The sequence below is a fragment of the Lates calcarifer genome, linkage group LG17 (assembly GCF_001640805.2).
Source record: "Lates calcarifer isolate ASB-BC8 linkage group LG17, TLL_Latcal_v3, whole genome shotgun sequence".
Taxonomy (NCBI): domain Eukaryota; kingdom Metazoa; phylum Chordata; class Actinopteri; family Centropomidae; genus Lates; species Lates calcarifer.
Genome location: NC_066849.1, coordinates 24,494,169 through 24,519,397, shown reverse-complemented (window position 1 = coordinate 24,519,397; position 25,229 = coordinate 24,494,169). Strand labels below are relative to the sequence as shown.

The window sequence follows — 25,229 nt, the reverse complement described above, 5'->3', positions numbered from 1 at the left end:
TGGGGTTGGAGTGTAATGATGTGCATCAGGACGGTTATTTGGCACATTCTTCCTAAATTGCCAAATTATGCGGTTACAATTAATAAATGCACATCATTTATTTATCAGTAGCTGGGTTCATTTTAATATTTGATTAATGCACAATACTGAAATGTATTTGACCAAAGCCTCTTGGATTAGCACCTATTACATGCAACTTGGCACATATTGTACCTACTTGTCAATGGATCTTAGTCTTATATCTGTTACTTTATCATGAATATGACTATTACACTGCATCCAGTAAGACCTGAGATACTGGTCCAGCTATAGACTCTTTGGTTTCCTAATTATAGGATATCACACTCAGATTTGCTTCGACCTCACACCAACTGTGGAAACCTCATTTAACAAGAGTCATGATTATTAATCTCTATGCTACTGGTGTTAGTTGTTCTCTGTTAGATCAAGTATACAAGTAGAGCCCCTGGGGTTTTAAGGGAACTTATTTATGTTTCTTTATTTAATACAACATTGCCACTGCAGTTCTCAGGGCACCTTGCTTGCTGCTTAAGTTATTGCCAGCTGCGCGCTAATCAAGTTGCCCTTAGCACAGAAGCATGTAGCCAGTAATAACACTCTCAGCCAGCAAGGTGCACAAAGAACAGCTTACGGAAGGGCTGGAAATGACTGAAATGGCTAGATGCCCTCTGAGCCTGTGGATGCAGCTTACAATTTCAGTAATGACAGGGGGACACAGAAACAGAGCTGCATTGAGAGATATGATAAAATACACAATATACAGGACTGTGAGGGTGCAACTTCTGTACTAATGGTCAGCAGTGTGTGCCAGACACTGTGCTTATCAATTCATAAACTCCCCCATGCAAAAAGCTTGTTTGAAAGCATGTGCAAAGGTTTTGCTTGTACTGTGTTCATCTTAACCCTGTGAGCACAGTGGTTAGCTGATGGCTGACTGTGTCTGTTTCTGCCCTGTTACCCAGCTACAACTGATCTGTACTGTAAGTATTACATCACAGGCTGTTAACAGATTACAGAAACTGCAGTTTGTTTCTGGGGTATGACAGCTCTTCCTACGGTAGTGAAAAACCTTCATTTGACTGAAATGCTGTTGACCCAGTCACATTAGAGTAAATGCTGGCCTTTCATTTTCTGGACACTCAGATTTGCAACATGCAATTTCTCTATACAGACAGGCTCAAATTGCAGGAAGAGGTAGTTGTTTGAATGCCAAAGAAGACGGCTGGTTGTTTTGACAATGCACACTGTGCGATGACAGATTTGCCAGCTATTAAGAGATTTTGCTATGCTATGTTTCTACCGAGTCAGCTATGCCTTAATGTCTCAGGCTGCTTTAGGCTGCTGCTTCATGACAGTATTGGATTTTCAGGATTTCTGCATCAATGTCATTAGTACAGAAGTACATTAAACTGTTAAACATTTAACATTTAGCAGATTTTCCAACAAACATTTTATCTCAGTTTCTCATGTGGATTTTTTTTTTTAAACAATATTACAATGTGTTCAGCCTTTACTGAGGTGCTACTGAGTAACATAACATCAGCTGCTGCATAGTCGTGTCTACTGATTGGTTTATGGTGGTGTTTTAACCCAAAGCTACCAAAATAAAAATAATAAAAAGTGCTTTAGGTTTATGAGACCGGTTTATATTTTGTGGTCATAGTTCATAAATTCTTACATAGATTTCCTATGTAAGAATTTTATGAACTATGACCATACCTAACACTGGGACTTTGGGAAAATCCATCAAATCTCTGCAATTTCAGTTTATAGGGTTGAGATGCTATGATTTTGTAAGATGGTGCTTTAAAAAGTGCTCCTCTGTGTACTGATGAATTCCCATTTCATGGATTGGATGCAATTGTTCCTTGCTTTCATGGCTTTTCTGTCTTTGTTTTCTTTGTCTATCGGCTCCTGTAACAATGGGGTGTAATTTGCTGTCAGTGGGAGGGTCACAGTCATCGAATGAACACAAATAGGAAAAACACTGACCTGACTCCTCAAAGTCTTGGTTGGCCATTTGCCAGGAATCTCGGATTTGCAGTAAACTGGCTTCCATAGCCCTCAGATCCACCTCAGGGCAATTACACTGTGGGTAGTCCACAGCTGCACTGGCACCAGCAGTCATTGTCTCTGCACACAAACTGGCCCTCCTCATTACAGCCGATGTAGCTGAGAGCTGCCTGCACGAACCTGGCCCTCAGATACTCTGGCAGTATGGCCTGCAGGCCTGTGACAAGGACAAAAACATGGAAATGTCACTTGCAAGAATGAAGAGGGAGCTGTAAGCACTCTAGGTATTGCAGAAAATGTGTTTAGATGTGCTGTTGTACGCTGTACAACAGATCTGTAAATCACTGAAGGCCGGCACTCATTTTCTCTGTTTTTCTGCCACGCTTGACATATGCTTGGCGTCACATGCAATATGCTGAGATTCACTTTAAGTTTTATTTTTACTGCACAGTTCTGCTACTTTTGTTCTGAATCATTACTGTCTGGGAACTTCAGAACTCTGCAAGCATGCATGGCAAAGAAAAAAAAAAAAAAAACGGGAAAGAGTGATTGAAGCTAAATTCGTTCTGACACTCTCGTGCTGCAGTTATAAGCTTGCCAGAGAACAGACACTGTGACAATTCCATCAGAAATTGGGGGAGTTCAATTATGGATGGCCAACCTTGCAAATGAATCTTGTTTTCAGGGCTCTGAACCAAAACGGAGCTGACAGAGTCGAGGTTGTCATAGTTACTGCATCCAAGAGGGCCCGTCCTTGTTTCGGTCACCTAAAGGGAGGAAAACGGAGGCACATAACAATAATCCATACTGAGAAAGAAAGCCACTAATGTCATTAAATATGAAGAGAGATAAAGGAAAAACAACGGATGAGGAAAAGAGAAAGCACATGACTAAGCGTCATGCAGAATAAGATTAACAACACCCTTTCTCCTCACTATCCTCTCTCCTGAGAAACACAAAATATATTACGCATTATTTAGACTTCTCCATTGTGCAAATCATATTAAGGATAATGACTTTGTGAGCTAGTGGGTTGGAAATTGAGTTGTGATAAGGATCCCTGGAGTAAAGCGTAATGAGTAAGTTGTGGTGTCATCTGTCAAATTTATCTCTTTATTGTGTTTACCCATTGCAAAGCCCACTGACACCCGTAAACATGCTAAAATCCATTGTGATGCCAGTGTAAGCATGATTTACTCAATTATATACACACCTGAGGATCCATGTAATTGCCTGGCGCAAAGTTTTACATGATGTATCTAATATCGTTACGGGACTACACAGGCTGAACTGTGATGAGAGGGCTGGCAACAAAGTCATCTCTTGATTGTGGGTCATTTAATGAAAGCTACCAAAACCAAAGTACTGGACAAATGAAAATGGTTTAAGAGTAAAACTCAGGCAATAAAAGTGAGTGTGATTCAGAAGGTTTTGAGAAATTTCACTTGAAACCACAAGTGTAAACCTCAAGGTAGTGCCTTGAGAGGAAAGGGAATCTCTAAAGTCAGTAGAACCCATTTGCTGAGGACGATGAATGTACAGAATTTTATGGAAATCCATTCCACGGTTGAGATACAGACTGACACTGGCAGCCCTAATGCCATGCTGCTAGCGTGTCTAAAAACAAGACATTGAGACACCTATGATAAATGTGAATAAGACACGTGAATAATTTTGAACAACAACAAAAATCTGGACTTGAGTCAAATCATCAACAATGTAACTGAGCTATCTCAGGTGCACATGCTTAAATGTTAGCATTCAGCATGTTGGATAATCATATCTACAGCAATATTTTGTTGTGAAATGTCCTTTCACAACAAATATCTCTCGTTATCTATGACTGCCATGTTTGGAGAGCTGCTGAAACATCTGAGGTTATAACTCACTCATAAAGTTTGACTGAATGGTGGCTGTAATGGTAGCTTGAAGACTAGCACACAACACAAAGCTCTATCAGATGTGTGATGTAAGCTCATATATTGTAACCAGTAATTTCTGACAATTTTTGTGCACCTGTGGTGGAGTTGGAAATGGAACTACAACAGAATTATACTGTCAGTAGGTGTGATTACTTCAATCATGACCAATCAAGCCACCTTTTTTCTACTCTGTAAAAAACTGCAGTTTTCACGATTGCTGTCTGGTGATTTGGTGATGGAGAGAACAGTGTAGAGCAGGTTTCACTGCAAAAAAACGTCCCAGAGGAAACTGATGTGGCTGCGTGGGAGGTGTAAAGTCTTCATAAGAGGAATAAATGACACTCTAAGTCAGCTACTGAGGGTTGGAGGATATTAAATTACTGCAGCTTGAGGGGAGAGAACACATTCAGTTAGCATGAATTTCTCTTGTCCCAGGAGAACTCTCGTGCAAATCTAGGAAACGGTTCAGTGACATAAAGTGAGGCGCCAAACAAGTTGGCAGAAGTTGTTGGTTTGGCTCTGATAGAGGGTCATCTACCAGCCTGTCTGTAGGGGATAGGGCCACGATATTTCTCCAAACACTATGTATCAGTATGGCATTTTTGTATACATGACAATCTGTCACACAATAGCTATGTGCACATAATTAGGAATGCAAAATCCTTCTGGTTTAAGTCAAATAAGACAGTTAAGCTCTGGAAACCAGATCTACTCATCAGTGCTCTGCCATGAGTGGGTGTTTTTGAAGCAGTGGCTGGAGAGAGCACATGGTTCTACACACCTGCTCTAATTTAGGTTGATTGGCTCAGATCAGCCTCAGCCTTGTAGGAGGAGTGGGAGAAAAAAAAAGCCATCAGTGAATACACATGGAGAAAACTCTGTCTGCCTGTTTTCTGACTCATTTTTGGGAGTATTTGAGGAAAGTTGTGTGCATACAGAGACCCGAAGACAATTAAGCAGTGAAGATTTGTCAGGATTGTTTGTCTGAATAAACAGTCTGTGCAGTAAATATCACTGTGTCCTTTTGTCTGTTCTGTGTGAAACTGAACTGGGTTTTTTGCGTGGATTCACGAAAAAGAATCCTGTGATTTGTACTCTAAGCTTCTCACCTGGTCTATGACAGACGTCCAAATCACCTTATGCTTAGAAGAACTTTGTGGAGTTTATGGAGTTTCTGATGCGAATATAAAATTTTACACTTACTGACAACAAATCTAACAGACTATAGAAGATTAGATAATGTTTCTGGTATAACATCTACTACTTGCTTGTATTTACTTAAGAGAAAAATGATGTGAGCCTGTCCTGTATTTAATAAAATAAAATAAAAAAAGAAAAGAAATTGTATGAGCTAATGACTCTCTGGGACAAATGAAGATTTTGAAGCTGTTCAGGCAGATAAGTGATCCACAGACCCACTCAAGCCGAAAAGGTTTATTTCTATTACAAGTTGGGTGATCCATTAAATCTCACTGTTCATTCTCTGCTGGCTTAACTCCAAAACAAATTCTATATTTGTATTTATTCTAAATTAAAATGTTGTGATTCAATATGTGGGTTGACTGAATACAATAACAAAAAGTAAGCAAGATAAAAAGCCAACTATTTTTATGGAGACCGCTTCAATTTTCTAGAGCCATTAGGCTATACTCTGCTTTCAGAATGAATCACAGTCTGATGCATGAAGGTAAATTGTTTTAACACATAGTAACAGAGTAAGCATGCTTAGAGGACTGATACTGATAGTATTCTTTTTGTGGTGACCACCTGGTCAAAGTCAGTCTGTGTGGTGTAAAACACAGTGACTGTTAGTTATTCTAAATTATAAAAGGCAGGATATTTTCACATGTTCAGTGCTTCATGTCATGCAAACTCAGGTGATTGCTCTCTCACCTCCATGGTAGAGAGTAAAACATTTCAAGGGCTCATTTCTTACAGTACTCAATACTCCAGAAAACAATGTGTGGTGGATTTCGTGCAGGCTAGCCCACTCAGAACTGAGCATAAGTAAAGCTAATATCACATGACTGCTGGTGTGCAGCTTTCCATAAAAATGGTGACACAATGTCGCAAAAATAGAACTAAGAGCAGCAAACATTCATAACAGAAGAGCAAAAGGTGAACACTGACTGTATAGGCGAACCAGCACACAAGCAAAATAAACAAATAAAAGAAAAAAACTGTTACGTATGGACTCTGATAATTGCTTTATGACTGGAAAGTGAGCTGAATTAAGCATAAACTAGACTGTGCCTAAAGAACAGATCAAAGAGATGTTGATTTTTCTTTACAGATTGCATAGTGGTAAGGGCATACTGCGTGATTACAATAAAAAAAAAAATTATTTCCAAATAAATTTTGTCATTTTTGAGCCCTTTCTGAACCCACTGAAGAAGTTGGGTAAAAACTTGGTAAGTGAGAGAAGTTCAGTAAAAACAGAATACCTTCTGAGACTGACATAAAAAGATCTCACAACTTTTGCCGCAAGTCTTGGAAGATGCAACTACATCCAAGCCTCAAAGACACAACACCAGATTTGTGCTGACAAAACACAGACACAACACTGTAGAATATTGTCCTCTTTCCTTTGAGCTCATAGTTAGATTGTTCACAATCTCAGCTCAGTCATCCTTGACAAAAGCCTGATTTAGAGCACACATACATCCAGGCTTCACGGGGCAGCAAAGATAAACTGCTCACCTGAAGGGAAATCCATCTCCTTCTCTGTCACTTGCGAATTATTGCCAAACACCATGACGGTGTCTTCTTTTAATATTTTCCCAAAGGTCCAATAAAAGTAACCACATCTCCTTGCTAGATTAATGACAGCAACAGTAGTATCCAGCCAGGAGGAAAAGGGAGACTTTTGCCGCTGTGGGCAGAAAAGTTGTCTTTCTTTTGACATCTACTTTTGACAACTACAAGGTCAATGAGGAAACTAAGCACAGAAAGACATGAGTGGGAATAAAAGCTGGAAGCTCTGTATGTGCGCTACACATCCAAGATCTCTTTCAGTCTCCAACTAAAAAATACTTAACTGAGCTACACTTTTTTTCAATTTAAACTTATTAAAATATAATCTTTTGAGTACAAAGACATCATTTTAGACAGGACAGGCAGACGGAGCTAGAAAGAGTGTTGGAGGGAGAGAGAGAGAGAGAAACTGACTTCTATTATTCTTTTTTATTATTGATGCGTTAACACAATTAATTAAAATCCGAGAAGCCTCCATAGGGATCCGCAGATTAATTTCTAACACAGACAGATGTCTAACTTAAAGGAGAAAATTGACCAAATGCAAATCTAAAGATGGCTTTTCTATGCATAGCAATGAGACCATCTGCAAAAAGAACCCAGTGGAGCAGAGCATGTGTGCACAGTCAGCCTTTTCTATTAGAAATCGACCCTAAAAAGAAAAAAATCCTTTTTTGTAGACTTCACTACTTTCAAGACCTCATGGGGCAGTTTTTGCTAAAAGGGAGAAAACATACAAGTTATTCTAAAAATGTGATATGTAAATGACATGGAGTTGTTGGTGGGGGAATTATTAATGTGCCATAATTGAGTACAAGATAATTGTGCTGACTGTGTTGGAATAACTAACAGCTGCATTTAATGGAACATTTAATTGCACTTAAAGGCTTTCCTAGAATAAGCAGTTTGTGATGCTTACACATGCTGCAGACGTGACTTGTTTATCTTATCATGATGAATTTCGCTTTGCCATCCAGGCATGCCTTTTGATGTCTTCTTACTGTCTAAATACTCCTTTTAGAAGCTATTAATCCTGAAAATATTCCTTGTGTAATTTCTACAGCACTAAAATAATTTGCTTTTTTTTTAAAATGTCTTTAGGGCTGACTGATATGGCAGAAAATTAATATTGCAACAGTAATGGATGCTTCCTATATCATGACACAACAAATATATTTAAAAAAAAAAACACACAATTAAAATTACCATCTGGGTGTTCAACACAGGGACCTGCATTCCAGTGATATGCATTATATCAAAAAGCCTCTACAACAGCTTGAATTAGTTTTTGATTACAGTGTGATTCACTCATTTAGGCAACAGCATTTTGTAAACGATAATGCAATATGATTGTATTGTTACAAGATCATTTCACATAAAGTTAAAGGGTAATAGTGAGTTATCATCCAGATTTAAGTGATTTGATGGTAACAGCTATGAGAAAGTAACAACTTACAAAGACTTTCAAGTTTGTGGGCTACTGCAAAGGACTGGTAGAGCAACCATGGTAGTTTACCAGTGAAACAAATTGGATTTTGTTTCCCTATTGCAACATTCATTTTTGATCATTTTATCATCAAACCTTAGAACAGTGAGCTATAAAGTAAAAAAAGCACTTGATTACCATAAGACCAACAACATAAAGTGAGGTAGCTTGAGTGCTCCTTGTCATATATTCTACAAGTCTGAAATTCTTTGAAGATATTAAGATAAGACAATTTCCCTCATTTGGTGTTTTGATGACGGTGGTGGAGATTATCAGCCATATGTGTTCAGTTGGATTAAGATGTGGTGAAAGCAAATGCTATAACATTAATGATTCACATAATTTTCATCAAACCATTCATTGAGCTCTCAAGCCCCATATGGAAGCATCTGCATTTGTTCTTTTTCTTCATTCATTCCCCTTCATTTTGTCACCAGTCTGTGTATTCAAGCAGCAAGCAAATATTCCCAAGTGAGCCCTGAAGGCATCCTTTTTAACTCTATCTTACACTCTGTCAGTAGAAATGTAGCTCTGCGTGCTGCCAGACTTGTTGTTCAGTGCTGCCTGGAGAGTTGACATAGTTCCTCTCTCAGAAAACACAACGACCCAGTGCACAAGTGTGGTGGCTCAGGACGTGTTGTTTCAACTTTTGGAGCAGCTGAGAGCCAGAGCCACTGTTTGGCATTGTAACTTGATTGAGTAGTGTACAGATGTTTAACTCAGTAGAGTGCAGTGCAGTGGAGAGGGAAACGTTGCTGCGTCCAGTGTCTCCACTACCAAGGTTATGTGTGCGCACGCACACACCTCATTTTCTCTGAGAGGTATGGAAGAAAGGAAAATAATAGTATTTCAAAAGCAATTAAAGAAAGAATAATGATGACGAACAAGAACATAATATCAAACAAATGTACAAAAAGTAAAATATATCATTCAATAACAAAGAAATTATTCATATCTCTCTTAACTGTGGCTTAGTAGGGATTCACCACATATCTGATTTCATTGAGAAGGTGGAACTAAATATTTACAGATAATAAATTCAATAAAATGAACATGATAAAAGGAAATGATGCTACAAGTTGCCCATTAAAATACCCATATTATCTAAATCAGATTATGTCCTGTCTTACGCAGTGTATAGATAGATGATAGCCTCTGTGCTATTGGGTGTGCGGCCTCGGCAGGGCACCGCAGCACTTAGCCTGTTACCATGGTCCGCCAATACAGATAGCTCTGAAGCACATTCATTATTTAGAAATACACGGCTTTAATATTATTATAAGACCAGTTAGGCGAGAGCATTTTACTGATGAAGATTCATCACTGCTGTGAATCCCTCATAAGAATAATTCCACAAAAACAGCATAAAATGTCACTTAGTGAGCTGGTGATGTCAGATGGTTGAGCAACAATGGACTTTAAATGGCTGCACTCTCTGCTTGCTGGGAAAAAAAGTACAAGCTAGCATTAATGTTTCATGAAAATCATTGCTCATTTCAAAATTGCCTCATTTGCTGCACCTTCAAGAATAGTCGTTGGCTTAATCACCACGGCATGGTGGATGTGCAAATCCACATTTGCATCTGAGATACATTTCCGCCTGTTTATTCTGTCTTTGAGGATTTCGATGCATGTTTTAAGACCACTTTGTTGCACTGGCTTACACTCTAATGTCAACCAGTGAGGGATAAGCTTATAAACTATAAGCAACAAAAAGGGGGAAGAGGGAGAAAATAGCATGAGAATGAGATTATTGTGTGCCCTCAAAGATGAAAAAAGCCACTCAAAGCCACAGGGGAGCGGAGGGGAACCTTTGGTAGAGGAAAGTGGAATTTAATACTGTATGTTGTGTTATGTTCACTAAGTCTCTTTAAGGGAAACTAAGCTATGCTGTTTTACGGGAAGTACCAGTTACTTGAAAAGGGGCCAAAAGAGCAAATTTGATCCTGTGTATATATTTTTGCTCTCCAGGCTTCACTGCTTTTAACCAGCTGCAGATTAAAGTGAAATAGCTAGAAGAAGTGAAATTCTTAAAAATCGTAACTTAAGCAGTCAGATATAAGACTAATGCCAGGATTATCATCCATTATTCAATCATACAGCTATCTGAGGCCACGTCATCTATAACATTCCAAGCAAGGGAGCATGTAGATTTAGTTAAAGGTTGAAGTGGTTGAAAAGACAAAACAAAATCTTATACATACATGGCTTTATATACAAAATCTTTATCTTCCTTTCTGAATAATGAAGACACAAAAAAATCCTGCCAGTACTGAATTATTAATCTACGCTCGTGATAACAGAGGCCACAGTGCTCTGTTCTGTTATTTGGTTTTGTTTTGTTGGTCCTGCCATCAAAACTGCCCTAAACTCAGGGAGTCATGTTCTCTGCAACTGTTCCTCAGCACCCATTATCTGATTTCTGATGCTTGAGTCCTACTTGTGTTTTTTTCCTACTTCAACAAATGAAGCATAACACTGCATGACTGACTGAACACTCAGGGCTCGCACAGCAAATTGGGTCAAACATTCCTTATCACTTCTCCTCCCCGTCAATGATATTCTCCTCCCAACTTTAGTTTAATGAATCTTCAATATGGCACAGCCTGGGCTGCAAATCAAACATAAGCACAGTGATTGATGCAGCATTTCCTGTGTACCTGCTGCGCCTCAATCCTAGGCTAAAAGGCCTGCTAAATAAGGCCTGTCTACCCTCGGCGCATCCCTTCTGTCGAGTCGCATGACACCTTAACTCATACCACAAAATGTTTGACTAATGACAGAGGCTCTCAAAGGAAATTACTGAAATGGAAGGGCTGATTCATCACACTATGTAACAGCAGAGCCATTTTTTCCCACACACGCCTATCTCATTTTCCCCGTCTTTGATTATTTTCCAGTGCCACTGTGCTCAGTCCTGCAGGCCTTCAGGCCAGACATTTCCACCATTTAAAATATGTTATCTCTTAAAACCAGGGGACCAGTGCTCTTCTTAAAGGCAGCTTTGTTTTGGCATCCGTCTTCATTGGGGTGAGGTAAAAACCCATGTTAGGAATTAAAGGCTGCTGACGCTGTGAATATTTTACATCAGTCACCTGAAAATGCCTTACAAACAAATGTACTCCAAAGGGCTTTTTCTCTATTCATCTCAATCAGAGGGGTTTTTAGCAGGACTTTGGTTCAGTGGCGGCTGCCAAATCAGCTCAACGTCCTCTTGCCAATTCACTTTAGAGAATGTACAGTTTTATCTCTGATGGACTATATAGTGGGGCATCAATAAGGACAAGTCCAGGAAAAATGGGCTGCAGCTCAGAAAAAGGAAAGCAATTTCGTTTTTAGCTGCAGCTACACAGTCAGAATAAGGGAAGTAGACATGGGTGTTTCTACTTTTCCTAAGGAGTTCTGTGTTAGAGCTCCCATCGGCCCCATGTTACTCACCGATGGCTGCTTTCTATTTGTTTTCCACCTGGGATGTGAAGTGACATGCCCTTCACAACATACCACTCAACTAATGTTCAAAGGAGGCATGCAAATTAACAGAAAACTGTGAGAAAGCATCACAAATCATCACAAACATGGGGATGGACATGTATTTTGTAACTTATACAACCAGCTTTTTTGATTTACACATTCTGCTAAATGGAGTTTTATTTTAAATTGAGAATTTTTTTTTGCCATATTTTATTTCATTTACTCTACTCTCCGTTTATCTTGTGTGATTTAAGATTATCTCATCTTTTCCAGTATGTCTTGTTTTCAAAATGTATGCATTGTCTGACACCAAAAGATCAATTTTACTCAATGTCATTGTTTGGTTCTGATATATTCAGTCCCATAACTACCGCTGCAGAGACAGGTATAATCACAGTATACAGCCTATGATAAACAGGAAGCTGACAGTGTCTCAGATGGGTTTTATTGCAGGTTGCTGATCTTACCTACATTCCATGATGTTAATCTGTTGTTTACCACGCAAATATAAACACATTAAAGCCACGTGAAGAAACAGATTCCTCAGAAAGCACACAGCATTCAGTCAACGACACGAAGGGCAAACTCAGCCGATTCAATTCATTCTGCTTGATAACAACTGACAGAGTGATGAATGAACACACCCTGAAGGTATTAAGCAGTAAAAGATGCAGGGTGATATTTACATCATAAGCATATTTTGATATGCATAGTATGCTGTTCCATATACATGCCTGCTGTGAATACACACATGAAAGAGTGGGGAAGGAAGTAAACAATGTGGCTCGCTTCACCTCATCTCCTGGTCCAACTCCCTCTTGCTCATTGAGCATGCAAGTGTATATGTTTTCTCCAATGTCACATTAAAGTGCATACAATGGAAGGTTAGAAGGGAAACTATATATTTGTAATCAACCAGCTAAATAAAAAATGTCAAGTCAATCAGTCAGTTTTTGTTTGTTATGATGTTTTGCTAAAAAGAAATGTATATCTGACATTTTTGGTTTCATTGAGTCAGCTACCTTTTGTGGGTGATCATCACTACCAGCAAAGTCCAGACTGAAGATGATCTTTCATAACAGAGCATGGAGGTTGCAGCTGTAGCACAGTAGTTTTAAAAGAGCTAAATATTTTGAAAGATGTATGTCCATTTTTTTACGAAAATGTACTATTTCTGTTAAATATTGCTTCATCACATCATAAAGTTTTCCAGGTGCACAGCAGTCAGAAATAGCGGCTGTCAGAGCTAACAGTGAAAAGATTTGTCAATGAATTGTTCTTTGAACACAAATAGAGCTCAAAGAAACATCTCAGTCCTCAACACATTCCAAGACGACCAAACCTAAGCAAACAAAAAACCTAAATTCAGATTGCACAGTGAAAGCTGTTTGGCTTTCATTAATAGGAGAAAAACTGCCACAATGTTTATGTAGAGATTTTGAAATCAAACACACTTCTTCAGCTCTGTAGCCAACAAAGATATTGAATATTTCAAGTGACAAAGAAAGGTAAACATCCTTAAAAACCTAAAATAGAGGCTAATTTTAGTTTTATAACTATTTATTTCGTTTCTTGTCATTTGTGCATGGTATTAAACAGCATTTAAAAAAATAGGAATAGTCATGTAGTAATTATTGATTTTAATTCATGCGTCATATACAGTATGTCACACACAATGTATGTGAAGTAAAGTGGACAATGCACATTGAGCAGCTCTATGAAAAAAAAAAACATTGCTGCATTACAAATTTTGCCTGAAAGTTCTTCAGTCTAATGTGAAGTAAATGCATATAATGAGGAGTAAATGTATTTAATTATAGGAGGTTACCCCATGAAAGATGTTCTCTCTAAATAACTTTCCCATATAACTCTGCAGAGATATTAATTTGGAGGGGTTCTTTGGAGGAGTTCTGCTAACCACAGGTAACCTATGAAAAGGCTCCCACTGGGTTTTTGGCCAGAACATTATGTGAGGTCTTAAAGTCCATTCACTGTGAAGGGTTCATTAATTAAAAATGGCAAGAAAAATAGCTGAAGTTTATCAGTCCTTATGGAGTCTTTAGATGAAGGTCTAATGTTGTCAACCAAGGACTGAGATTGCCTTAAAATGTGTTTTAATAATCTGCAGCATGATGATATTCTGCATTTGAAACACTATGGCCCACTGAGGGCCTATCGATGGGTCGTAAACTGCATACAGTAATTGGTAATAAGTGGTAAGTATTTGGCAAGTACTGACCACTGTGCAGTGTAATTTTCTTAATTTGTTCCGATACTTATTCCCAGAGGGGAGCACAAGTGACATTATTATTTTAAAAAACATAAGCACATAAACAGCTGTTTATGATTCATAGTCTATTAATCAGAACGTAAAATTTTAAGTTTGTTATTTTCTGTACAAACACTTTTGCCACCTACTGTCTGTGGGCACACACGCAAACACAAGCACACACACTGACACACACACACAGACATTCGGTAGGGATGCGGGATCAGTCAACCAATACAGCAAGTATGTCATGATAAAGACCCCATGTAATTCTGTTATCATCATGTTGTTTTATATACACTCTAGTGTCATTTAGGTCAGTACCTCAACAGTGATCTTTACAATGTTTGCAAGTAAAAATAAAATGGTTGAAGTTGTATATATTAATTAATTTGGAGATTTAATCCACAGAGATGGAAAAAACTACCCCCTGATCAGCAGGAAATAACAGGCCTTCTGATTAAAATGAGCTAAACATGCTGATTGTAGGGCTCCTATTCAAATGCTCCAAACTGGCCATGATTTAATTAATTCTTTAGTGAGGGAGCTAATCTAGACCACTTGCCATGTTTGAAAAAAATACAATAATTATGTTTATCCACTGAAACAAAATCTAATTTGAGCAATGTCTTCATGTAATCGTGCATGAAAAAAAAAATCAACAATGGGGGCAATTTAAAGCTTTGGCAAATGAGTATCTTATTTTTTTATTGCTATTGTGTTTGACAGAAGCCCAAATAACAGCAGGCTTTTACCTTGATGGCAGTAGAGGCGATCTGGATGTGGTGCAGTTTGTGCAGGGTGCTCTCCCTGTCGATGAAGTAGGAGGCAGCCAGCTGGTGCAGAGCTTCCAGAGTCACAGCTGTGCCATTGGATTCACTCACTTCAGTCGTCCGACTCAACTTCCGCTTGTCCACAAAGATCATTAATGACTCTTCCCCTATGAATACACACACAAGTACGCAAACTTCTTTTATGACTCATCCCCTGTGAACATACACACACAAAATGTTCTCAGTGGTGTAGTGGTAAATATTAACCTATGAACACCTGCCAGCACTCATTATACAATCACATAGGCAGAAAAACAGTACTGCTGAAGGTGAAAAGAGTCTGAGAAACTTAACAGCCTCTACTAATTTTATCCTGGACTCAGATTTAGTGATAATAAATCTGAGGGCACAAGTGAAGATTCTGTCTTTCAATACAAACAGGGCCAAAGCTTTCAGGACAGTGTATTGACAGACATTGCAAGGAGTGTAAGATCAATAGAGACATCCTTTCTAACAGCATTAGTTTTTATGGGCAATGTGGTTTTAATTTGGAGATACTAGAATTAACAGAGAGTACATTACCACCAGGGACAGATAAAAGGTTAACACTTCTCTGTACCAAACTGTAAAAAATCTATATTTTAACAACTCTTGAGTCCCGAAATCTTATAAGAAACAAAAAAACTGATGGTATGAAAGTATAAGTTAAGTTACAGGTATTGAGCAGTGATGTATAACATGTTAATTAGCATGCTACAGAGATGCTAGTAGGTGAATTTTTTAACCTTTTGGTCATAGACAGTTTAGCTGTTTCCCCGTGCTTCAATTCTTTATGCTAAGCTAAGCATCAAGCTAGGCATCAACTAGTTCCAGCTTCATATTTAGCCTACAGATGTGACAGTAACTCTGACTCTCAGCAAGAAAGTAACATATTTCCCAACATGTTGAATTATTCCTTTTTAAAACTGATGCAACAGAATGGTTTTCCTACTAATAGTATTTACAGTAATAGTAACAAGAATTACAATCATTTTATGATGATATATTGATGTCCCAGCATGCATATAAAGTTAACTGTCAAAAACAAAGGCTGAAAGTAATAGGTTATATCAGGCCATGATTTAGCTGCTGTTCTTCTCACATAATGTACAGGATTGTCTTTATAATCTATTTTAAATACTGTTGGTATTCATCATGGCTTTGAGAGTTTATGCACAAGAGACAAAAGATGAAAAGAGCCAGCAGAGGAGCCGGGAGGAGATTGTGCAGCAGATAGCCATGGGAGCTTTGCCGAGCTTTACAGTACTCTGGCTAACTTGCATCTATTGTTAGGAAAACAGATCATCCACTGACACTTTTGTCAAACAACCCCAAACGCAGATTTTACATGTTGAATTTGAGAGTATGAGCTTAAACAACCAGAAATCATCCCACTTTCACAGCTGAACCAATATTTAGTCAAATATTTGGTTGTTTGAGCACAATGCACAAAGCTTTAGAGCTTCAAAGATGTTTAACAGCTAGTCTTTGTGAAAGATTACTCTATTGATGATGATTGACAACAATGGACAAGCAAGGACATAAAAAGGCTCCTGTGGTGTCAAAGGGACATCCTCAGTCTGGGCCACCTGAATACCCTAAATCATCTTTTAACACTTGTTTGTCCCATGGTGTTAAGGTAGGTCAATGAAAGCAAAGACAACTGCAGCTCATCTCCTTTATTTACCTCCCAGTGTAGCGGAGAGCAGGAAGTGGGTTCCGTATTTCCTGATAATGTTGTCAGTAATGGCGTTGAGACTCGGCCTCCTGCCCAGCTGCCTAATGGTCTGGAGGAAATCGGGGTCCAGCGGCAACGAGAAGCCATTGTTCTCTTGTCTCTCCAGGGCCAAGCTGTTCACCTTCCAGCGGCCAAACTCCCTGCAATGTCACACAAAAACATGCTCAATGTACGCAAAGGACAGACAACACATGAATGCCACATGCAAGCACACTGAAGAGAGGAAACAAGTCTAACAGAAAACATGTTACTTGAACTTACACACAAGAAGCTCCACATTTGGAGAGCATCTCCATCAATGTCAAAATGTGACAGGGATCTGTTTTCCATTAGAGACAAAATGGAAATGGAATGAAGTTGATCTGAGCAGTTGTTTTCTGCTTCTTGAAAAGGAGGAAAATATTGTTGTGATTTTAAAGTGGACAGGGCACAGCTTGCCCCTCAGGAGGAGGCTCATATTCAGAGCTGTTCCTTGCCAGGCATAAAATATGATGCCCACACGACCTCAGAGTGAATCTTGTGTGCCACTCTTTAAAAGATGAATGGTCTCATGCTGTTTCTACCTCCGGCTCAGAGAATTGCTTTGCACCATAGTGAAAAACATTGTGTTTCTCCACCGATTTTAAATAATAGCGCAATCGCTTCTCATCTCAAGTCACTTTTTAAGGCGCCGTGGTTCGACGGGCTGTAATCATGGATGGAGTCTTGCTGCTTTCAGGGCCTCTTTTGGAGGGAACAGGCTTCATCTAAAGTCGTTTGATATTCAGCCTGGCCTTGGAGCATGCCAGCTGCCTTTATCTACCAAGTGCAGACTGAGTGCTGCTGCTTGATGCATAGATAAGCTCCATTCAAATACAGCTGGTAATAAACATGGTTCTACCCCAACCAAGCAGGAGAGAAATTGAAGACCTTTAAATCAGTGTTGGGTAGGAGGCTGACTTATCTTTTGGGAAAAGGACTACAAACAAAATGTTACATTTTAGTCCAGATTGAAAGTGTCTTTGCTTTGTGGAGCTGCAATAGGTAAGACTTGTAAAAAACACACAGTGATATGTCAAAGATTGGCTGCAACACAAACTATAGTACCTCTACTTATATATGTATCTCTCCTCAATATGACATTGTATATTACAAAGAAACATGCTGAGGCCAAACATCTAGAGGATACAGTTACTATTTTTCAAAATAAAGAAAGAAAGAAAGCAGAATTTTCACATTGGAAATTAAATACAGTGAAGTATCTGTTTGTGGCACCTAGATGCTTAATCAGTAGAGAGATAAATGATAATCAATAACAGCCATGACTCACAAGGTCCCAAAACACCTAAGATACACTGATGAGAGGAATACTTGACTTGATTGTGGCTGCTTTGGAGAAGTAAAGAAATGATATAACACAACAAAATTCTATTTATTGAACCACTCCTCACCAGACTGCATCATGCAATGATGCAATCGGGAGGATGCTATAACAAGACACACTGCAATTTAGGTATCAGTTTTACTCAACAACTTTTACTAAATCTTAATGTTGGCTCCTGAATCTAAAGGATAGAGGCTGTTTGGAGGGACACCCTGGTGCAGCACAGGCCATTATTCACAGTGTCCCTGGTTTGAGTCCAGCAGGGGAACTTTGTTACATTTTATACATTATCTCTGTCACGTCATTCCCTGTCATCTGTCTTCTTTCAACTTTGTAATAAAGGCATAAAATGCCCCTGAAGAACTCGAAAAATAAGGCGTGACAAATAAGAATTTTTGCCATCAAAACTACATTCATGATGATATTTTTGGACACTAATGAGAAAAGAAACTCCAAAACAACCTGCCAGACAAATACTGCTGACATATTAAGCTAATGTAACACCACTGTAATGGTAACATAATGCTAATGTGTTAAGACTAATGCCAAACACGTAACAATGTAGGCATTTACTTTGAGTTTTATTTCTGTCTAGATGATAAGTGAGAACAGTCCAATAGTCCCTCTCTTTTTACCTCTGGTTTGGTCTCCACAGTCTATTGAAACTGACAGACATTCTGTCTTCTTGTCTGCCGTTTGGCACCGGAGCTGGTAGCATACAATGGGTCTGTCAGTGCTGGTTTGCTGAAAACAGCTGCTTGCTGCTGCTGGAAGTGGTTGAAAGAGGCCATACAATTGGCTAAAAGAAGGTAAAGCTCCACCGAGCTTTAGTCTGGAAAAAATTCTCTGTGGGCTGATTGATTATTGAGGGTTAAACAGGCACTGCCCATACAAATAATTAGCTCTTGTGTAAGGCAGACAGAATCTGAGTGTAAGATGACTTTCTAGAGCACAGAGTGACACTGCAGCTTCTTCACTATAGCTGTTTGACATCATAATACTGACAGCCACAGCATGCCTGAAATGCCAGCTTATATGGTTTCTGGGAAATAAATTCCCTAAAACTTTCAAAAATGTTAACTTTTCTGTAAACGCTGCTTGAAAAAGGAACTGTCCTTCCAAGGGAGCAACAAGACACTTTGGCTTTCCTGATGTCTTTAGCATGCATACAACCCCCAACACCCTACAGACATGCAACAACTCCCTCATGCAAAGACACATGCCCACACTCATGCATTCACACACCCTGCAGCTGCAAACATCTAAACAAAGCTGCCCTTGCTGCAACAACTTTGCTATCGCCCAGAATATCGCAGGGCCCCTTTGGGTGCAGGCCTGCTGCCAATCAATTTCCCACCAATAACAATGACCCCCCGAGAAAAATACAAAACAGAAAACAGCTCATTAAGGCCTGTTTCATGTTGGTGTTTCTCTATAACGAGCGGCCATTAGTGTTTCTCTCTGTCCGCTGGGGCCAGCTGAAGAAGGGAGCAGCTGAGAGAGGAAGAGGGAGAGCTTAACTGTGATAGACACACTGCCTCGCTATGCTGCTCGCTGATGGACATTTATGAATGTTGCCACAGCTAAGCTGGAGAATACAGCACATGCACACAGATCTGTGGCTGAAGACCTCAATTCAACCTCACCTTTTACACACCACACACATCCACACATGAAAAGATCCTGCGTTTCATGGTGAACTGCAGGTTTATTTCGCCCTTAACACTTCTCAGTGAGATGCTGAGTGACTGGAATAGCCTATCACAGACATAGTGGCACACACACACATACACGCAGCAGGTTTATTTCACCCGCAGCTCTGTGCAGCAGGGGTCTCGCTGCACATCTACCTCTCAGCCCCCCTCTGAGCGAGCCAGAGTGTCATGCACCAGGAGGTGAGGCGCTGCAGGAGCTACAGGGGCTGCGATCAGAGCAGGGGAGTCATACCCTGCTACCTGTCTATCATAGCCCAGGTGTCTCAGATCCATCACAGTGTACAGGCAGCCTGAGGGCGCCGCTCTGTGCCCAACATAACAAATCAGGGAATCAACCCAGCGAATAACCTGCTGATGCAGTTGAAACAAACGATTGAGCATAGCAATGCAGATTGTGTTCAGACAGTTCAACATGTCACTGAGCAGGCTAGTGGAGGGTCTGCTACTGCAAATGCTATTTCTGTAATTTTAATTTCTGCATTTAAAAGTGGAAATTATGGTGAGAAAATTAAATGTTTTCATAGATACACAAAACAGTGTATTTTAAAAACAAAAGGAGACACTTGGTTGAAGCAATCTGGAAACTGCCTTTTACCTCAAACCAGTCTTTTGTAGGTTAGTTTAAAAAATTTGCCATTATTTTAAAAAACAACAACAAAAAAAAGTGCCAACAACAGGTCCCGATTGTCATTGCACATTGCATGACCACTTAGTGACACTGGCCCACATACACTATTGTTTAGATCACCCTCAATGTCATTATTCTTTGTGAAAAATACCGTGGGGAGCATCTATATAAAGTCTTTCAGCAGGGTGAAATTCTGACGCCTTATGTTTAATAAAAAGCCCACAAGCTGGGTTATGACCGCTTCATAGTTCTGTTAAATGACTGGAAACCACAAAGGGGGCCACGCTACATCTTTCAAACTTTGGGTAGAAACCATCCTCATTTAGCTAATGATAATCCACAGTCAGTATGAAGTAATTTCAAAGGGATTTGAGCATGTTTGTTTTTATTAGCCTGAATACATCTGTGGCTCATTTACATGACGGTTCATGTGATGGCTTCATGTAATTGATGAAAACATGGAATAATTTAGCATTTTGCCACCTTCTCAGATGACATTGGTCAAACTTTTACAATTTGTACAGTTTGCACTTGTCCGCACATTTTTTGAAACAGGAAAGTACATTCATTTTTGAAATTAGCTTTATAAAAGATTTTTTATGGTTAAAATCACTCTGTCTGCCAGGTAATTAGTCTCTACATTTCTTCTAGCTGGTGTTTGCTCCTAGGCATACTTCTTTCAACTCATCATAAGAACATTTGAATGCCACAGAGAAAGAAAGGAAAGAAAAAGGCAAAAATAACATGACGTCTTTGCAGGTGTTCTGAATATTTGCATTTATACACTATTTCCAAAAGCGAGCTGATTGCCACTGAAGACAGCCGTCTTCCATTTCTCCATTCCTTGCAGTTTTATTCAGATACAGCACAATGCAGTACAGTCATTATTATTGTGTAATTAACGCACATTTTAATCCATATAAGTGGAATAAAGGGGTCAACACATTTGATCAGTTGACTCAGAAAAGTCTAATTTCACCTCTGACTTCATGCAGTATTAATCTTTTATTTCAATTCTAATTTTGTCAAGTCAAGTCAAGTCAAATTTTATTTATATAGCGCCAATTCACAACAGAAGTTATCTCGAGACGCTGTATTTCATTTCACATAAGAATTATGTTAGGTGATCCAAAAAGTCTTTTTTTTTTTTTACTTCTAACTCATTTGTTTTTCATTCGTCTTGTCTAATAATGCTTTTATTATTAAAAGTAAATGGACTGTACTTATATAGTGCCTCTCTAGTTTTAATGACCACTCAATTTAAGCTACGAGTCACATTCACCCATTCACACAGTGCTTCTACACATAGTGTTTCTCTGTTACACACATTCATACAGGCCAGTTGGGGGTTAAGTATTTTGCTCAAGGACACTTCAACATGCATACTGGAGAAACTACCTTCTGAACCACAGCCACTATGAGCAGATGTGCATTACAAGAGCAGATACTGCCTGGAAAACAAATGAAATACGTTTATCATTTGTCAGTTGCGACGTTAATACATTTTGCAACTTGGTAGGTAATTCTTGGACATTGTGAAGGAGTACAAATACCTGGGTGTTTACCTCAACAATAAACTGGACTGGTCTCACAACACCAAAACCCTGTACAAGAAGGGCCAGAGTCGTCTCCACCTGCTGAGAAGCCTGAGATCCTTCGGAGTGTGCAGGTCACTGCTAAGGACTTTCTATGACTCTGTGGTGGCCTCTGCCATCTTTTATGCAGTGCTCTGCTGGAGCAGTGAATGCTCAAAGAGAGACAGGAAGAGACTGAATAAGCTGGTCAGAGGTACCGGCTCTGCCCTGGACTGCTCTCTGGACTCCATTGAGGAGGTGGGTGAGAGGAGGATGTTGGCCAAGCTGATGTCTATCATGGACAACCCCTCCCACCCCCTGCATGAGACTTTGGGAGACCTGAGCAGCTCCTTCAGTAACAGACTGCTGCATCCACGGTGCAAGGATCGCTATCACAGGTCATTCATTCCAACAGCCATCAGACTGTACAACACCAGACTGACCCAACAATAAACCTGCAACTCTGGACTCCACTTTATTTGCACATACTTCTTCATCTACCTCACTGATTATCACCATTTTCCTATATTACAAACTGCGCATTTCAGTTTATTACAGAGACTTTTAATGCTTTCTATTTTTGTCACTCTTGTTTCTTGCTGCTGTAACATGTAAATTTCCCACAAGTGGGATAAATAAAGTCTATCTTATCTTATTTACCACATAGTCTTTAGCATCATTTCTTCAAAAACGTATATGCTGTTGCACATTAGCTGTATATGAATGTTATTTCTAGGAGATGGGGTTGACCTGGAAGATCTATAACTGGCCACGGCAAGACTAGTTTGTGGTTCTTTCCATTTTGAAAAATAGTCAAAGCTCTGAGAGGACAATATTCAGTTGAGTAAAAGAAAAAAATGGCATCAGGTGAGAGAAAATTATTCTATCTGCTGGTAATGCTTTGTATTTCTCTAATCTGATCCAACAATTGCTGTGGGAAAAAGGACCAAAAAAACTCACAAGCAACATTTACCTTACCATGATAGACAAACATTTGCTTATAATCAGTAAGGCCTGAGTGAGAACACATTGTTGTGTTTTGTAGCTAGGTTACCCCAGATACCAAAATAACCTGCTGTGCAAAACAGTTGGTTGATGTAGACTCAAAGTTATTTCAAGGACCTCCCCTAGGAGAATTGTGCAAAATGGGAGAAAAGTCCTTCATGCTCCATTCAGTATAAGATACACCAAATTACATTTATTTGGAAGACCTTACAAGCAAGCCACAAACCGGTCTGCTGTTTCCAATGTTGCAGATTTTTTCTTTAATGCAGTTTGCTTTTTTCTCCTCTTGGTTTAATCTGATGTGACATTGATCCTTCTCAGTATGTATGCACCATTAGCAACAGAGAAATGATTTTAGAAATTAAGAATTACATACAAAGAGGCTTTTCATTTGAGCGACGTCAAAATAAATTCTGCACATGCCAACTGCATTGCAAGCATCTTCCTGAAAGGCACCTTCATAGTGGCACATGTCAACTTTGTTAATTGAGCTACTGATGAGCCAGTCTCAACAAGAAGAGAGCTGGAGAGTCACATGAAAGTGGGAGTAAGACGAAGGGACAAAAAAAGGGGACACTTGTGTCTTTTAGACATCCACCCACCGCAGAGACAAACAAGGAGAGAAAGTGAGATCATAACAGAGAAAGAGCGTGTAATGATGTGGTTAATAGCTGCTGGTTGTGAACGCTTCACAAAATTGCCACCAACAGTTTTTCAACATCAAACAAACATCAGACCATTAATTTGTGAAAATCCGATTAAACCTGCTGAGAGAACCTATAAACAAGGCGACATACTGTTTCCTACTCATTCTGCTTTTTCATGCTTTTGATGCTACTGAGCGTTCCCCAAGTAGCCTACCTATTTCAAACACTTGATTACCACATAAGACTGTGACCACAGCCACAGATATTCTCTAAAACTCCTGCAGAGGATTAGGATGAATTGCATTGAGGATGCAAAATAGTGCAAAAGGAAGCAACCTAGACCTACCTCAAGGGGTTGAAGTTGATTCCAACTTATTGGGCATTTAATTCTGCTTTCCTTACTCAGTAGTTTGCGACAACCTACGTTGCTGGTTTTCATACCAGGAACGCCCCCAGAAACCCCCCTTTCATGGTCGACTCACCGATTTGTTTCCGGTTCGCGCCGAAATTTGAATCCCCCTGTTACCTGTCGGTCTCAGAGCGGGGCAGAGGAGGAGTAGCAGAACGGAGCAACACGGAGCTACACGGGGCAAAAACTATCCGTTTACAATCCGCCACGGACAGCGTCCTCCGATCGTTAATCCCGGATTGCTTCTCACCGCTTAATATCCACTCTGATCGTATGTTTACGGAAACCGATCACTCGCTCACATTCCAGAAGACCCGGACTGGATTCTCAGACTGTCTGACCATCTGTAAGTGAACCAATTTATTATTTTTTGATGGGAAGAGTTTTTTTTTCCTGTTTTGGTTAATGAATGAAACTGAACTGAACTTTATTGTAATAAGAATACTGAACCGAAAATTGAGTTGTGTCTCTCCCCCGTTGTGGAATGTTGAGTTGAATTCTACATTTCCTTTAATTTTGAATGTGGACTTTGGGACCATGGAGTTTAGTATGTTTTGAGGCAGTCTTTAAATATAGGCTACAAATATGATATGATAATATGAGAATTTGTGATCGGTAGGGTGTACATCTTGAGTGGCATCCTTTGCGCAGTTTGGTTTAGACATTTAAATAGGAAAAACTACATTTTACCTGACTGACTAATCTTAAATGCCAAGAGAGAAACCTGTATGGCTGGTACCCCTAACAAAATAATAAAGCTTCACAGAAAGTCTTAACCTGCAAGTCAAACTGTCACAAGTTGTAAAATGAACTTTAAAACACACACTGTAACTACAAGACTCTGACTGACAAGATTTTTCTTCTTATTCTGCTTTAACACTGATAAACTCTTAATTTTACTGGTCTAATAATATTCAAAACAGGGAGTAAAGAGGCCTAAAGTCAGACTGGAGAGGTCTTATGTGAGTTAAAATTACAGTCTCCCCAGCTGCTTGGCAACCTCACGGTGACAAGAAGATTCCAGAAATTCCCTGCTACCGGCCATGAAAAAAGTACATAATGTCACAGATTCATAAAATCACAACTTTCTTATACTTTGATTTTGATACAGATGAAACAAATGAAAATATAACATATTAATCAGTGAGCTGAGGAGGTGCTGGTAGGAGAAGTTTTCTACCTTTGGCAATGCTCTGCCTCTGTCAAATCTTGCTTCCAATCTTTATGCTAAGTTAAGCTAATTAGCTGCTGGCTGGAGCTCTGTATTTAGCATACAAATGTGGGAGTGGTATGAATGTTTTCAACTAACTCCCAGCAATAAAGTTTGACAACCCTCATTTAATGGAGTGAAACTAAAAATTATATTTGATTTTAAAGCTTTGTTTTTAAGCTCATTATAAAT

The 25,229-nt window shown here is 39.3% G+C and overlaps 1 protein-coding gene across 1 annotated transcript in view; it reads right to left on the bottom strand.

The window, feature by feature from the left end:
- The window catches only part of brinp3a.1 (bone morphogenetic protein/retinoic acid inducible neural-specific 3a, tandem duplicate 1), a 42,182-nt gene that overhangs the window by 8,250 nt on the left and 8,703 nt on the right, over window positions 1-25,229 (bottom strand). The window contains 5 exon segments of the mRNA XM_018670939.2: window positions 2,014-2,125; window positions 2,127-2,251; window positions 2,696-2,801; window positions 14,692-14,876; window positions 16,436-16,626. Coding sequence (XP_018526455.1) covers window positions 2,014-2,125; window positions 2,127-2,251; window positions 2,696-2,801; window positions 14,692-14,876; window positions 16,436-16,626 — 719 coding nt within the window.